The sequence below is a fragment of the Microcaecilia unicolor genome, chromosome 8, assembly GCF_901765095.1.
Source record: "Microcaecilia unicolor chromosome 8, aMicUni1.1, whole genome shotgun sequence".
NCBI lineage: Eukaryota > Metazoa > Chordata > Amphibia > Gymnophiona > Siphonopidae > Microcaecilia > Microcaecilia unicolor.
Window position 1 is genome coordinate 121183265 of NC_044038.1, and position 15921 is coordinate 121199185.

Here is a 15921-nt window from a genome sequence, read left to right on the forward strand (position 1 = left end):
CCAAAGATTCGTAGTGACTAAACTGCTTTCCAGCCATCACCCAGAATGAGGGTTCTCTTCTGCACACCAGCCTGCAGTCCCTAGCACTCACTGCATGAGGGTATCTCCCAGTTCCTGCTTGCTTTCAGAAAGATTCCACAAAGCAGTCACAATTTCAAATGGAAGAGGTTTGTGGTCTGATGTGAAGGCAAGGCCCTAGATCCTTTTTTCTGCTCTATACAATAACTGCTTGAACACCACCTACACCTTTTTAGAGTCTGGGTTTAAAACCAACTCCGTAAGGTGTAACTTCAGTGCAATTGGCGCTTCCATCACCATACAGAAGGTAAACACCTAGCTGTTCATTTTATGCAAGATTTGCTTATGAGAGAGCCCCCACTCAAACCTCTGACATTTTCATGGGGCCTTAACTTTATCCTTACCCAGCTGATGAAGGCTCCTTTTGAGCTGCTTGACGCCACATGAAGTTCCGGACCTGGAAGGTTTTGTATTTGGTGGCAGTCACTTTAGGGGCACAGAGTCGGCAAGCTTCAGGCCTTGGTAGTTGATTGACCTTACATAAGGTTTCATTATATCAGAATGGTTTCTGCATGCATCCTAAATACTTTCCTAAGGTGGTGTTGGATTTCCACCTTAACCAGTCAGTTTATTTATTTAGATTTTGCTCACACCTTTTTCAGTAGTAGCTCAAGGTGAATTACATTTAGGTACTCTGGATATTTGTTCCAGTTCTGCCAACATTCTTCCCCAAACCTCATGCCCATCCTGGTGAAAGTGCACTCCACACCTTGGACTGCAAGTGAACTTTGGTCATTTATTTGGAGTGGACTAAAGCCCATAGACAGTCCGGCTAGCAGATTTCATGTCCTTCAGTTATGCCCAGGCTGGGCTAACTCTGGAGGGTTATGTCACAGCTCACAATGTCAGAGACATGATTGAATCAGTAGTCCATTTGAGGTCAGCCTCCATTGAGGAGATTTGCAGAGCTGTAATATGGTCTTCAGTCCATACATTCACATCACATTACTGCCTTGAGCAGGATTCCTGACGTGACTCTCAGTTCGGTCATATAGTTCTGAGGAGTTTGTTTGGGGTCTAGTATCCAGCTCCAACCTCTTAAGCTAGTTTTCTTCTGTTTCAGGCTGCACCTCCATTACTGACATGTCTTAAGATTTTTTAGTTAATTAGTTTCTAGTTGGCCTTGCCTGCTTCAAGTCTCAGATGGTCATTTGTTATTTTTGTTGAATCTGGTGGCTAGGGATTCCCAATCTGTGATTAATGATGTTCTGCTTGTCCTTGGAGAATTTCAACAAACAAACTAGTAGAGGAAAGGTTACAAGTTCAGTTATATGGTTTGGGAGAAGTCTCATATAGTCACCACGGCTGATGTCACTTCACCCTCATGGCGAACCTCAATCCGTGAAAGTGTTTTAATCACAGACTATACCCCCAACCCTCCAATGCTTGAATATATATAACTATTTATTCATAGCATAACACCACAATATTAATGGTAAGGCTATATGTCATTTATCTTGTAGGCAACGGCATGCTCACAAACCCCGACAGGTTGCCTGTTTCGCAATACATGCTTCATCAAGGGAGAGCCATACCGTCCAATTCCTACAAGTGACGCCTCAAATCATCAATCCTTGGAGAAAGCAAAGTTACTCACCTGCAGCAGGTGAGCAGGACACATATTACTGCCAACCCTCCCACCTCCCCTAGGAGTTGTATTTTTTTTTACTTCAACTGCTGGCCCCGCACTACTGAGACAGGTGGGATGGCACCCACACATGCATGGTTGAGGCTGCCAAAAGGTTCTAGAAACTTTAAAATTCTGGGCAACATCTGCACCGGGGCTCTGTGGTAATGTCTTGCTGTTCTCGAAGAACACCTGTTACAGGTAAGTAACTTCACTGTACTGCATGATCCCACCATGGAGCAATATAGAGGTATTATGATATTCTTTGATTTATTCTCTATTCCTTTCCTAATAATTCCTAACATTCTGTTTGCTTTTTTTGGCCACCACTGCATACTAAGCAGGAAATTTTAATGTATTGTCCACAATAACCCCTAAATCCTTTTCTTTGGTGGTGACTTCTAATGTGGAACCTAGTATCATGTAGTTATAATTTGAGTTATTCTTCCCAATGTGCATCACTTTGCACTTGTCCATATTAAATTTCATTTGCTATTTGGATGCCCAGTCTTTTAGGCTTCCAAGGTCTTCCTTTAATTTCACACAGTCTGCATGCAATTTCACAACTTTGAATAGTTTACTGTCATTTGCAAATTTGATCACCTCACTCATTGCTCACATTTCCAGATCATTTAATCTTACTCTTTGTTTTTTTTTTATCTTTTAACCCTATCTCATGGCTTTTTAATTTTCTCAGGAGTGTCTCACATAGAACTTTGTCAAAAGCATTCTGAAAATCTAGGTACACAAAATGATAGGACGGGAGAGGGTCTTACGCTAGATATAGGAAAAGGGGGTGACCGGTAGATGTTAGGAATGGGAGAAGGGGGCCGATTGTATGGCTGAGGGAGAGTTGAGCTTTTAGTGAGTGAGAGAGAGAAACAAAGGGAGAGAGGATGGAGAGATGGTGTGAAAGATCAGGATGGTATGGGGTCTAGGAAGCAGTATAAAGAAAAGCAGAGAGAATATGGAAATGAAAATAAGTTGAGGATTAATGGGAAGGTGGGTAGGGGGTAACAGAAGAAATGGCCTAGGAAGGGCTGAGTGACAGGGAAGTAACGGGCTGGTAAGGGAATGAGAGAGAAAAGTAGATGAGGGCATGGGACGGGATGAGTACAGAGGATGGAAATAGAAGACTAGGGAGTGAGTGAAAGACAAACGGACAATAAATTGGGAAAGGAAAGAGAGAGACAGGGACAGTGGGAGGGTGCAAAAATGGTAAGTAGATAAGAGGTAAAAAGAGGGAGACTAAGACTTGGGGGGTGAAAAAAGGGAGAAATAAGTCTAATGAAGGGTGGAGAAGAAAACTGAAATATGGAGAAAAAAGATAAAAGAAGATCAGTGTTAGACAGATGTAGAAAAAGCAGTAAGAAGGCAGGAGAAGAAAGAAAGAAGAAACAGGAGATGCTGAACAAAAATGTAGGAGAATAATCACACAGGGAAAATGGAAAGCGACTGGCACCAACCTGGTTAGAAAAATTAAATTGCCAAGATAACAAAGGTAGAAAAGAAAAAAATTATTCAAAATTTGTAGGAACTGGAATTCATCAGCTTTGGAAAATGTTTCTAACATACAGAAGTAGAGGAGTGTGGTAGCCGTGTTAGTCCACTCTTAAGGTTATCAATAGAAATCAAACAAAATAAAACATGGAAAAGAAAATAAGATGATACCTTTTTTATTGGACATAACTTAATACATTTCTTGATTAGCTTTCGAAGGTTGCCCTTCTTCGTCAGATCGGAAATAAGCAAATGTGCTAGCTGACAGTGTATATAAGTGAAAAAATTCAAGCATTACTATGACAGTCTGACAGGGTGGGAGGATGGGGGTGGGTAGGAGGTATGCATGGGGACATCAAAGCATATCATTGATATTCTAACAAATAAACTAACCTCCCCTATTCCCTCTCACTTTCAGAGATGTTGAAGAAGCAATGTTTTGAAAGGGAGATTTTGACACATGCACCCAACCCTGCCTACTCCACATCCTAGCTCCAGCCCCTTCCCCATGGTCATTCTAGAAAACACATTGTTTACACTCGTAACTTTCAGTGCATAAGACCATAAGCTTTGCCATACTGGGATAGACCAAAAGTCCATCAAGCCCAGTATCCTATTTCTAACAGTGGCCAATCCAGGTCACAAGTACTGGCAATATGTCAAAAACAAATTTTATGTGGCTTATCCTTTGAAAAACAAAATAGTGGATTTTCCCAAGTACATCTCCTTTCCTTTTAGAAAATTATCCAAACCTTTTTAAACCTTCTAAGCTAACTGCTTTTACCACAATGAATTCCAGAGCTTAATTACACGTTGAATGAAGAAATATTTTCTCCGATTTGTTCTAAATTTACTGCTTATTAACTTCATTGTGCTCGCCCTAGTCCTTGTATTTTTGGAAAGAGTAAACAAGCAATTCATGTCTACCATTTCCACTCCACTCAGTATTTTATAGACTTCTTTCATATCTCTCCTCAGCCGTCTCTTCTCCAAGCTGAAGAGCTCTAGCCACTTCAGCCTTTCCTCATAGGGAAGTTGTCCCATCTACTTTATCATTGTTGTCACCATTCTCTGTACCTTTTCTAATTCTGCTATATTTGTTTTGAGATGAGGTTATCAAAATTGCACACAATATTCAAGGTGCAATCACACCATAAGAGCAGTACAAAGGTATTATAATATTCTCTGTTTTGTTCTCCATTCCTTTCCTAATAATTCCTAACATTGTTTGCTTTCTTAGCTGCCGCTGCACACTGATCAAAGGGTTTCAATCAAGGATGACACCTAGATCCATTTCCTGTGTGGTGATTCCTAATGTGGATCCTTGCATCACATAGCTATAGATTGAGTTCCTCTTTCCTACATGCATCATTAACCCCCATGTTTACTAAGCCATATGGTAATGCCGACACAGCCCATTGAAAGTGAATGGGCTGTGTCGGCATTAGCATACCACTGCTGCTGCTAGCATGGCTTAGTAAACAGGGGGTAAATATCATCTGCCATTTGGATGCCCAGTCTCCCTTTTTCAAAAGGTCCTCTTACAATTTTTCACAATCCTCTTGCGATTTAACAACTTTAAATAATTTTGTCATCAGTAAATTTAATCACTACATTAGTTATTTCCATCTCTGGATCATTTATAAATATGTTAAAAAGCAACAGTCTAAGCACAGACCCCTGGGGAACCCCACTATCTACCCTTCTCCATTGAGAATAATAACAACCCCACTCTGTTTTCTTTTAACCAGTTCTTAATCCACAATGGGACACTGCCTCCTAGCCCAACACCAGTAACCACATCGCACTTACCACCTGAGCCACAGGGCTAGCTAGGCCCTTTGTTTACCTAGTAATGAAGTTCTTTGTTTTCTTATAAATTAAAAAAACAAAATCGCTGTAGGATTGAAATTGTTTTGTGTTCATAGGGTCATTCCTGGTTAAAGGATGATGAGGCAACTGATTGCAAACAGTGTCAGAAAGAATTCTCTATTTCAAGAAGAAAGGTAGTATAGTTTTAATTAAACATATATATTCATGAAATTTGTATTAAGGCATTAATGAATTGTCTTTCGGATAGCTAATGTACATTTACTTTTCAGGATATATTGTGATCTTACAGAAAGGAACAAAATAGTATATATCCAAAATAAAGTCCTTTTTATTTGACTAAAATGTTGGTTCCTCCATTCCAAAAAACCAATATGGCACCACAAAGAGAATTGTCAATGTTACATTAATTTAAGTGTTTCTTATTTTTCCTTAAATCCTTAAATTTGCAAAAATATTTTCCTTAAAGAATATGCTCATAAAAAATAAAAAATCAGGAGGAAAAGACCTCATTAAGACCTTAACCACTCTCTTGAAACATTCTTGTTTCTACATATGGGGTTTGGTTGAACAAGTCATCATTGGTCAGAAAGGAAAAATAAGAAACACTTAATGTAACATTGACAATTTTCTTTGTGGTGCCATATTGGTTTTTTAGAAGTGTTCTACGATTTTCATGTATGGTACTGGGATCTACAATTCTATTGGTTCCTCCATTCCAGCCATTGGTGTGCCATATTGAAGGCTCTTATCTCAGAGAGAGAGAGCTTTTTCTGTGGTGATCCCTTTGAGTAGAATAAATTGCCACCTGAATGCCATATGATTGAGAAATTTTGGGAAGCCTTAAAAACCTGACAGTTTCTCAAAGAGAGTGGTTGAGACTGAGGAGGAATTGGAATATGCTGTTGTGGGGGGGGGGGGGGGGGGGGGGGGTAGGAACTAATTTTTAATGGTTGTTAGATTTTTTTAATGTTTGGGATATAATTGTAAAGTGCATTGTGCGGAGGAGGGAGGTTGTTATAGAAAGGGTGGGTTGTTTTTTGGTGTTTGTACACTGCTTCAATTTGTTTTATTAACTAGACTCAGGAGGGGAGGGGTGTATTAAAAAACGTCACAAGATGTTTTTTTTCTGATTTTCTTTTTTGTCATTAATTCTGATTTTCTGTGATAGCTAGCAAATGCCACAAAATGACATCACCATTATCTTGCATTATTTCATTTTATGTTTAAACAATTTTTATTGAGAGATATCAACAATACAATAACCGCACCATAATTGTCTGTACAATACAAAACAAAGCAATCTCAATTTACAAAATCCAATATACCCCCCTTCCTTCCCCCCACCCCGCCCTCATGCAACATCACTGCAAACCATAATTGTGTGAGTTCTTGAGTCCATCCGTATCTCCCAATCCCATACAGTGTAGAAAAGTCTCATTGACCACACTACATTAACCATAGCCAATGACCCATACAAAGCTTAGAGGCTTCTCCCTCTAGGGATCAGAATCTGCAAATAAGGGTTCCAAAGTAATAAAATCTCTGTCTGCGCTTGGGGGATCCTCTCACCTCCTGGGCCTCCCTCATCATCAGCAGATGAACCTGGTTCCTCCAATGTCAGACCAGAGCGGTCTGGAGTTGACCAATACTGCAGAACAACTTTCCGAGCCACCAAGCACAGTTTACGGCACAAAAGAGTAGCATTTCTGTTTAATGGCCTATAGGTTCCTGGCTTATCTAGTAAAAATTGTTCTACTGACCCTCTAATATTACTCCCCAACATTCTAGACAGAAACCCCCTGACTCGCCCCCAGAACTGCCTCACCCCGGAACAGGTCCAAAAAGCATGATAAAATGTGTGGGGAGAGTGTCCGCACTTGGAGCACCCAGATTCTCCAAGGTCGGCTATGTGAGTCAGTTGTGCTTTTGTCATGTAGGCCCTCAAGACTATCCTATACCCACATTCTCTTAGTCTCGCATCTGTTATCAACAAGGGTATTCCCCTGAGTTTGCCAGTGACATCTCAATCCATTAAGTTGACCCCAGAATTTATTTCCCACCTAGGTTTCAACCACGTGAAATCTCTGTGTGGCACCCCCTTAGTGAGAGCTTTATACAACCCTGAAACTGGAAACATAATGTTTGACTTGCATATATGCGTAGCGAGCACCCCATGTATTGACCACCCGGTCCTGAAGTCTCTCAAATGCAAGTATGTCACCCTCTTCTCCCAATAAATATTCTACCACTGAAACCCCCTTCCGCTCCCTCTCTTGAAAAAACCTATTTTCCATCCCCAGTCCAAAGGTACCCTCTAATAGGGAGTTGGTCAGATGTAAATGCATCACCACCTACTTTCCCAACCAGTACTTTCCATGCTCCTTGTAAAGGACAAAGCAGCACACTTTGTCTCAGCTGTTTGGGTATCTGGGCAGGTGAGAAATGCAACAAAGAAAAGAAGCTAAAGGGGGCATATAATGACTGCTCTAAGTCCATGGGCGTATAGATTTGTGTTTGCTCAAACCAATCACCCAAGTGTTGTAATAGGCATGCTTGATTGTATTGTTTTAAGTTAGGTAGTCCTATACTCCCCATCCTCCAGGGCCCTGTCAAAATATTTATCTGTATTTTTGGTTTTTGGTTCGCCCAACAAAAATGGCTGAACACTCTCTGTATGTCACTTATGTCCTTCTGTAAAAATCTCAAAGGTAGTGTCTGAAGAACATAAAGCCATCGGGGGAACTGCACCATCTGCAGGAGATTCACCCTGCCCATTAAAGAGAGAAGGAGATCTCTCCAACCTTCCAATTGTCGCCGAGTGCTTTCCATTAGAACCCCAACATTAAGTCGATATAATGAAGTCACCTCCATTGCCAAGTGAACACCCAAGTATCGGAATGACCCCTCCACCCAACGCAGTGAAAAACTCGGGTCCAGTCGTCCTGTAGTTGTGCGGATGACAAAGCCTCTGATTTCTCAAGATTGAGTTTAGACCCTGCATAATCTCCATATTCTTGAAAAATTTCTAAAAGCGCTACCAAAGATTCCCAGGGATTTGTGATATGTACTAAAATATCATCAGCGAAGGCTGCTACCTTAAAACAATGGGACCCTATCTGTATACCCCGAATGTCCAAATTTCCCATTATATCTCTAATAAGGGAGTCTAGCGATAGTAGAAAAAGAAGGGGCGAGAGAAGACAACCCTGTCATGTCCCTCTAAGCACAGGAAAAACCTGGGATACACAACCATTTACAAAGCCTGGGGTGCCAATATAATGCTTTGATGACCGATATAAAACAGCCCTCAAATCCATACGCTGCTAGTGACGCAAACAGAAAGTCCCAGTGCACTCTATCAAATGCTTTCTCAGCGTCAAAACTAATAAGCATTGTTTGAAAATCCTCCCTTTGTCTGTATTCTAAAGTGGCCAGTATAGTTCTCAAGTTCTTGGCCACCAATCGCCCCTTCACAAAACCCACTTGTGCCTCATGAAGGAGTGTAGGCAAAACCTGGCTTAGCCGATTTGCCATTTTAGCAAGTAACTTAGCCTCATAATTCAGAAGGGTGATAGGGCGATATGATTCCGGAACTGTTGGGTCTCTCCCCGGTTTAAGTAAGACGATTATTTGCGCCATATCCAGAGATGGAGGCATTGACTCTCCATCCACAATCTTATTAAAGAAGTTAGCTAGAATTCCGCCCGGAAGCCATCCACCCCCCCCCCCCCCCCCCCACAGGAGCTTTCAGCAGTGGACTATGACCAATGGCAAGCTCCATTTCATCTCCCTGAATGGGGGCATTAAGAATATCTCTATCTTCCTGGCTAATGGAAGGCAATGACAAATTATTTAAATATAACTGTCCCGGCAAGCCCTCTGGGGCGGGGCATAAAGCCGGCGGTATTAATTGTGAAAAATATCACAAATAGCCTCATCTGAGTGAGTTCTACGTCCCCCTTCTCTCCCCGCATTGTCATAATTTTTGGAAGACTTCCCTTAGGGCGTATTAGCTTAGCCAATAGCCTTCCTGCTTTATTGCCATTGCAGTATAGCAATAGTACACCTGTGACTTAAGAGCCCTGTGATGAAGTAGGCTATTCAAGGCCACTTGCAAGTCTAAAATTTGTTGCCAATGTTCTGGTGTGTGTCAAGTCCCAAATCTCCGGCGTGCCCTACACAGTTGTGCACTTTAGCCTCAAGATCTCCCTGTCATGAGCCATTTTAATGTAGTAGGAATAATTTATTATTTCTCCCTGCAGTACAGCTTTTGCTGCCTCCCAGTATAGCACTGGGTCAGTCTCATGGATCTCATTACTAACTTTATAGGACTTCCAACACTTTAAACGACATTCTTGAAAGATAGGGTCTTTATACAACTCCAGAGAGAAAGTCCACCTAGCCAATCGGGGAGCTTTCAACCCCAGGGACCCGTCCATCCATACCCAGGCATGATCTAAGATGACATATGGGCTTATATCTGCTTTCCCCACTCTGCTAAACTCCTGTTTTGAAAGTAATAGGTAATCTATTCGAGCTTCAGTGGAGTGCGCCCTTGACAAATGTGTATAATCTCTGTCTGAAGGGTGCAGCTCTCTCCAAATATCAACCAGATCTAACACGCAGCTAAGTTGAAGTAACCCTCTATTGGCATTAATAGGACTGAGCCTCCCCCGGTAAAGATTTATCTATCTCTGGGTCCCACACCACATTAAAATCTCCTCCTACCAATAATGTGTTATGCTTATATTGCAACAGGAGGCCCATCAATTTTTGATAGAATTTTTTATCATATTGATTTGGAGCATAGAGATTGCAGACAAGGAAGACTTGGTGATTAATAATCATTTCTGCCAAAATATAACGGCTTTCCAGGTCTACAGCCAAAGACTGCACTCTCTCTGCCAAACCCTTCTGGACCAAGACAGCCACCCCCCCCCCCCTCTCTTCCCCTTAACCGCTGCCGCTATACATTCCCCCACCCACCACATCTTCAATTTAGCATACTCCACATCACTCAGATGAGTCTCCTGCAGCAAAGCAACGTCAATCCTATTTTTTTGCAAATGTAAAATTTTTGATCTCTTTATAGGCGAAGCAATCCCCCCAACATTCCAAGTCACCACATTCACCATAGCCCTATTTCAGACAGAGGTTTCACCCGCCCAAAGCTCCAATTATAAATCCAGGGAAGCCGTCCCAGCCAAGCCCCCCCCCCCCCCCCCCCCCACGAATAATACCTGATATGTAGCGTCATTCCCTGACTCAACTTGCATCCTATCCTTCCTCATCATCCACGGCATCCAATCCTCACACACAAGAATAAAGTTACCCAAACCCTGAAACCTGAGCACCTACACCCCCCCTCCCCTCCCTCTTCCCTCCATCCCTACCCCCTCCTTCCTTGTTCCCCCCCCCAAAGGAATAACCACTTTTTAACACCTCCCTCCCCTTCCCCCTTAGCAAATAACATATAACATGTTTTGTACCCCGCATGTTCCATGTAAGAGAGAGTGAGAGAAGAGAATAAAGAAAAGAAAAAAAAAGACTATTTAAGATTCCTCTTTTTCTTCCTTAGCCTTTGTCATACAATCAAAACTGTACCACTTATAAACTAAAGTCATGAGTAAACAATAATGCCTGGTGCAGCCAAAGATTGTAGGTCTTATACATCTTAGGGCTCCTCTCCAGTCCCTGAGCCACGGTACATGTATTATTTAACCCCTATTTCGGCTGCACCATAGTGTGGAGAACCCAGAGCATTTCCCTGCTGCTCCTATTTGTGGTAAGCATTTAAAAGAGAATCCAAACTAGATTTGTAGGAAAACACAGTCCGTCTTCGTATCAAGTGTTGCATCGCCCATCAGCGGTTCACATTCTGTGTCCGCCCCTGCTTTTTCTTCCAGTTTCAACAAAAACTCTCAGGCCTCCACGGTCGCATAGGTCCGTGAGACTCCATCATAAGTAATCCGAAGGGTGGCTGGATATGCCAAAGCAAACTTTATTTTTAAATCAAAAAGTTTGGAGCATATGGGGGCAAAAATCCTACGCTGTGCAGCTACCCCCGCTGAATAGTCTTGAAAGCGAAGAACCTTTTGGTTTCCGTAAATAAGAGATTTGCCCGAACATATTGATCGCCTGCTTATGCTTGAAATTCAGTACTCGAAATATCACCACCCTGGGTTTTGACCTTCCATCGTGCTTGGGCCCCAGCAGGTGTGCACGCTCCACTCGCAGCAGGTCTCCTTGTTCTGGAAGTTGTAGTTCTTTGGTGAGCCATTGCTCCAAAAAGGCCCCCAAGTCTTTATCCAATACTGTTTCTGGGAATCCAACTAGGCATAAATTATTTCGGCGTGACCTATTTTCCAGATCTTCCACTTTAGCTTCTAATGCCGATATCTTGTACCTCCTCTACCTTAGTAATGTGGTCTTCCACCTCACTTGTGCGTTGTTGAAATGCATCACACTCTTTGTACAATTCAGTTAGCTGAGTCTGTGAACGTTGCAGTTTAGAATCAAGTGGAGTGAAACGGCATTCCAGGAACTCTTCCATTACCGTCAGCATTTCAGTTGTAATTTCAGCAATCCACATTGAGGAAATCGTGGACCCAATCGGACTCGGGGGTGCTGCCATCTTGTCCTCCACTTGTCTACCTCGAGACTTTTCCTCGTGCACTGCCATCTCCCCCGCGTCCGCTCCTCGGAGGTCTTAGTTCCATTCTCTCTCACCTCACCAAGCTAGGTCACGACCTGTGGGGTCTGAATTGCACTTAAATATGGGGGAATGTAATCGAGGGACTGAAGAGACTCCCTTTAGCTTCTTCCCTCCAGCCCGGCGTCACGTGGTCTCATTTCATTTTATTTAATCAAATTTATAGCCCATCCTTTCCTTGCATTGAAAATCCATTCCAGGGTTCTGATGAAAGAAGGGTAGTCTTAATTAAGGGGGGTTATGCATATAGGCATTTGGTACATTACAGGCAAACCCAGTGGCGTACCTAGGGTAGTTGACACCCGGGGCCGGTCATTTTTTAACACCCCCCTCCAAAATCCAGTACTAGGCATACCGAGAATACAAAACACTCAGGATCTATAGAGCAATTCTACCATACCATAAGCAGTCATTTCTATGAGTCACACAAGAAAAAAGAAATCATCTTAAACACTACAGTGAGCACTAGAACATCAATTCACCTATTGTAAAACGAAACCAGACAGATAGTACAGATCGTCAATCCTGCACAGTCAATGCCAACTGAAAGTCATGTCTTTTTCACAAACACAGATACACCCTAATCCACTATAGAACAAGTAATCATAAACTTTCTATTTAGACAAAAATTAAACTGAACCCCCAAGATGCCAGACTCTGCATACAATGCAACACCACAGAAACAGAAAATGTCCCCTAGTACTGTGCAAAATATAAAGACAGCAGATGTAAATTTGAAAAAAAAAAAAACTAACAAATACCAATCACCACTTTACAAATTAACAAATAGAAATAAAACAAATATAGAAAATAAAATACCATTTTATTGGACTAATACATTCAGCTGTCAGAGGCCAACACCTTCTTCCTCAGGTCAATACAGTATAGTGTGTTACAGTGTCCTAACCTGACCTGAGGGAGGGGGGGGGGGGTTTGTTCTCCGAAAGTTAGTCAAAATGTATTAAAATTAGTCCAATAAAAAGATTACCTTATTTACATGTTCTTTTATAAACATTTATTAACACAACTACAATACTACTTTATCCTAAAGCAAAAAAAAACCAAAAATATATATTTTATTTACAGTTTGTCGTCTCTGGTTTCTGCTTTCCTCATCTTCTTTTCACTGTCTTCCTTCCATACAGCATCTGTCTTCGTTCTTTCTCTGCCATCCAGTGTCTGCCCTCTCTGCTGTCCCCTCCATCCAATGTCTGCCCTCTCTCCCTGCCCCTTCTATTCACTGTCTGCCCTCTCTCTCTTCCCCTTCCATTCACTGTCTGCCCTCCCTCTCCCCCCCCATCCATCCAAGGTCTGCCCTCCCTCACCCCCCCCCCCCCCATTCATTAAGGGTCTGCCCTCCCTCTCCCCCCCATCCATCCATCCATAGTCTGTCCCCTCTCTCTCTCTCTGCCCCTTTTTTCAGCCCCCAGTTACAGCCCTCTTATCCCACCTGCCCCTAGTTCTAGCCCCAGCCCACATCTCCCACTTGCTCCCCCTTTTCAGCCCCATTATCCCACCAGTCCGCAGTTTCAGCCCCAGCCCTTTTCTCTCACCAGTCCCGAGCTTCAGCCCCAGCCACTTCTCCCTGTCCCCTTTTCAGCCCCCAGTTCCAGTACTAGCCCCCTTATCCCACCTACCCTCCTTTTCAGCCCCCAGTTCCAGCCCCCTTCATCCACATGCCTTGCATCAGGGACCCCTTTTCAGCCCTAGACCCATTTTCTCACCAGCCCCAGGCATGGCTCCCATTTTCTCGCATGGCCCTTTCCCCACCCCCTTCTCCCCACCCGTCCCCTTCTCCCCTCTTCTCCCATCTGAGCCCTCTTCTCCCCTCTTCTCCCATCTGAGACCCCCCTCCCCACATCCCCTTCTCCCATCTGAGACCCTCACCCCCTTCTCCCCAGCCCAGTCCCCTTCTCCCCTCTTCTCCCATCTGAGACCCCCCTCCCCACGTCCCCTTCTCCCATCTGAGACTCCCACCCCCCTTTCTCCCCACCCCCTTCTCACATCTGAGATCCCCCTCCCCACCCCAGTCCCCTTCTCACCTCTTCTCCCATCTGAAACCCCCCTCCCCAGTCCTCCTCGCCCATCTAAGCCCCCCAACTCGACCCACCTACCACCTTTGACGACAGCCCTCGTCTCCTGCCTCCATCCAGGGCTTTTAAAAAAAATCTGAAAAGCCGCATGGCAGGCAGCGCTTCACGTCTGCCCTGCCTGCTTGTAAAAGAAAGCGGCAAATCTCCTCGCGATGTCACATCGGGTCTTCCCTCACTGGGTTGGGACCCAGTGAGGGAAGACCCGACACGACGTCATGACGTCGACAAGGAGGTTTGCCGGCGCTTTCTTTTACAAGCAGGCAGGGCAGACGCGAAGTGCTGCCTGCCATGCCGCTTTTCAGATTTTTTTTTAAAGGCACAGGATGGAGAGGAGATGAGGGCTGACTGCAGTCTGCAACGGAGCACCCCCCACCCACTGACACTGAACTCCAAAGGGGGGGACTGTTGTAGCTCTTCCACCTCTTGGCTGTTCAGTCTGGGAGCCATTTAATCAGGCTTTCATTGATATGGATAATGGCCCCGTTGCTCCAGCCTTGTGGAATTCCTTGCCTCTCATCATCCATTCCAAACTTTCCATTAAAATTTTTAAATCTATGGTCAAAACCTGCTGGCTGTTCCAACAAGTTTTCCCGAATCCACCCACATGACTGCAGTTCTGATGTTTTTCGCTGTTTTTTAAGTAATCCCTGTCCTCCTCCTGTAACCCTTTCCCAGTTCCCCCAACTCTTTTACCCTCCCCCCTTCTGATTCTGTACTAATGTCTTGTTGCATTGTAGCTAGTATTTGTGTTCGTATCTACTCTTTCCTGTCAACATTATATTTCCTTTTCTTTTTGTAGATAGATAGATATATATATAATATTTTTTTTTGTACACCGCTTTGAACTTCTCACCAGCAAAGGTGGTATATCAGGCCTAAATAAATAAATTAGTGCTGAATGAACATCACTTGCTGGCAGAGGACTATTCCCTTACTGGTTGAACAGTTGCAGCTACCCACTCCCAGTACTCTGTGGAGAGTTTCCAGCTGGTCTGGCCGGTTTTGCAATCCCTTAAAACTGGCAACACAAAAGCTGGTTTTCCATATCATCATGCTGATCAATCCATAGACTGGTGGGTTGTGTCCATCTACCAGCAGGTGGAGATAGAGAGCAAACTTTTGCCTCCCTATATGTGGTCATGTGCTGCCGGAAACTCCCCAGTATGTTCTCTATCTCAGCAGGTGGTGGTCACACACAGCAGCAGCTCTGGCTAGGCCTCCAAGCCTAATTTTTAGGTTTTGTTGAGTGCCTGGGGTTGAGGGCTCTTCTTGAGCAAGTGCAAACCTGGTGGCGCCAGGTCCCTCCTTTTCTCCCCCCTCCCGCTGGCTCCGTTAAGAAAAAAAAAAAAAAATTTGGACGTCCTTAAGGGCGTTTATTTCAACGTTTATTTAAACGTTTATTGCAGCTACTCACTGGGACACCAGGTCGTTACAGCTCGGAGCGGAAAGCAGGTAATTTTTACCTTTTTAAAGCGGGCAGGGGGTTCCCCGATTGATCTCCACGTGGCCTATGGCGTCGGAGGGCGAGGGCGCAAAGAGTCGGTCCCCTGATCGCTTGGGCGCTTCTAGAGGGGATGCGGGGGTCTTAAAGTCTGATTCGCCCTTGTTGGGTGACAGTTTCGTGACCGATGAGTGTCCCGGTCCTTCCTCCGGTGTGGCGGTTTTTCCCGCCATAAACGCCCACCCCCGCTGCTCGCCTCCGCCATCTTGGCCGGCCACGCGGCTCGGACGGCTTCTTCTTGGGCCGCCCTTGAGATGGGAGACATTAATGCCATGAACGCCCTTAATTTGGGCGACGGCACAAAAGCGGCTAAAGTTAAGCACCGTTCTTCCCGCGCGGCTCCTTCGCGGAGTGTCGCGCCGGACGCCATCTTGGATGCGCAGCATGTCTCTCCCCCGCTCTTGCGAGCGCCGGTTGAGGGTGCGTCTAGGGCTGTAGCCCAGGCTGCGGAAGTGCACAGTCTGGGGGGGTTTCTCCCCCGAGTTTGTTTTGCTGCTGCATCAGGCCTTCCTTATGCAAAACGCTGCCCCTGCTCCCTCGTCTGGTAAAGAGGTTGAGGCCCCCGGAGGTAAACGCC

General features: G+C 44.2%; 1 protein-coding gene across 6 annotated transcripts in view; it reads left to right on the top strand.

The window, feature by feature from the left end:
- RUFY1 (RUN and FYVE domain containing 1) overlaps nt 1–15921 on the top strand; it is a 744748-nt gene that overhangs the window by 685733 nt on the left and 43094 nt on the right. For 5 of the 6 annotated variants that reach the window (XM_030213172.1, XM_030213171.1, XM_030213175.1 and 2 more), the window contains one exon: nt 5134–5211. The exons of the other annotated variant lie outside the window; for it this stretch is intronic. In XM_030213172.1, the coding sequence (XP_030069032.1) occupies nt 5134–5211 (78 nt within the window). The remainder of the gene's footprint in view (nt 1–5133; nt 5212–15921) is intronic. 6 annotated transcript variants of the gene reach the window in all.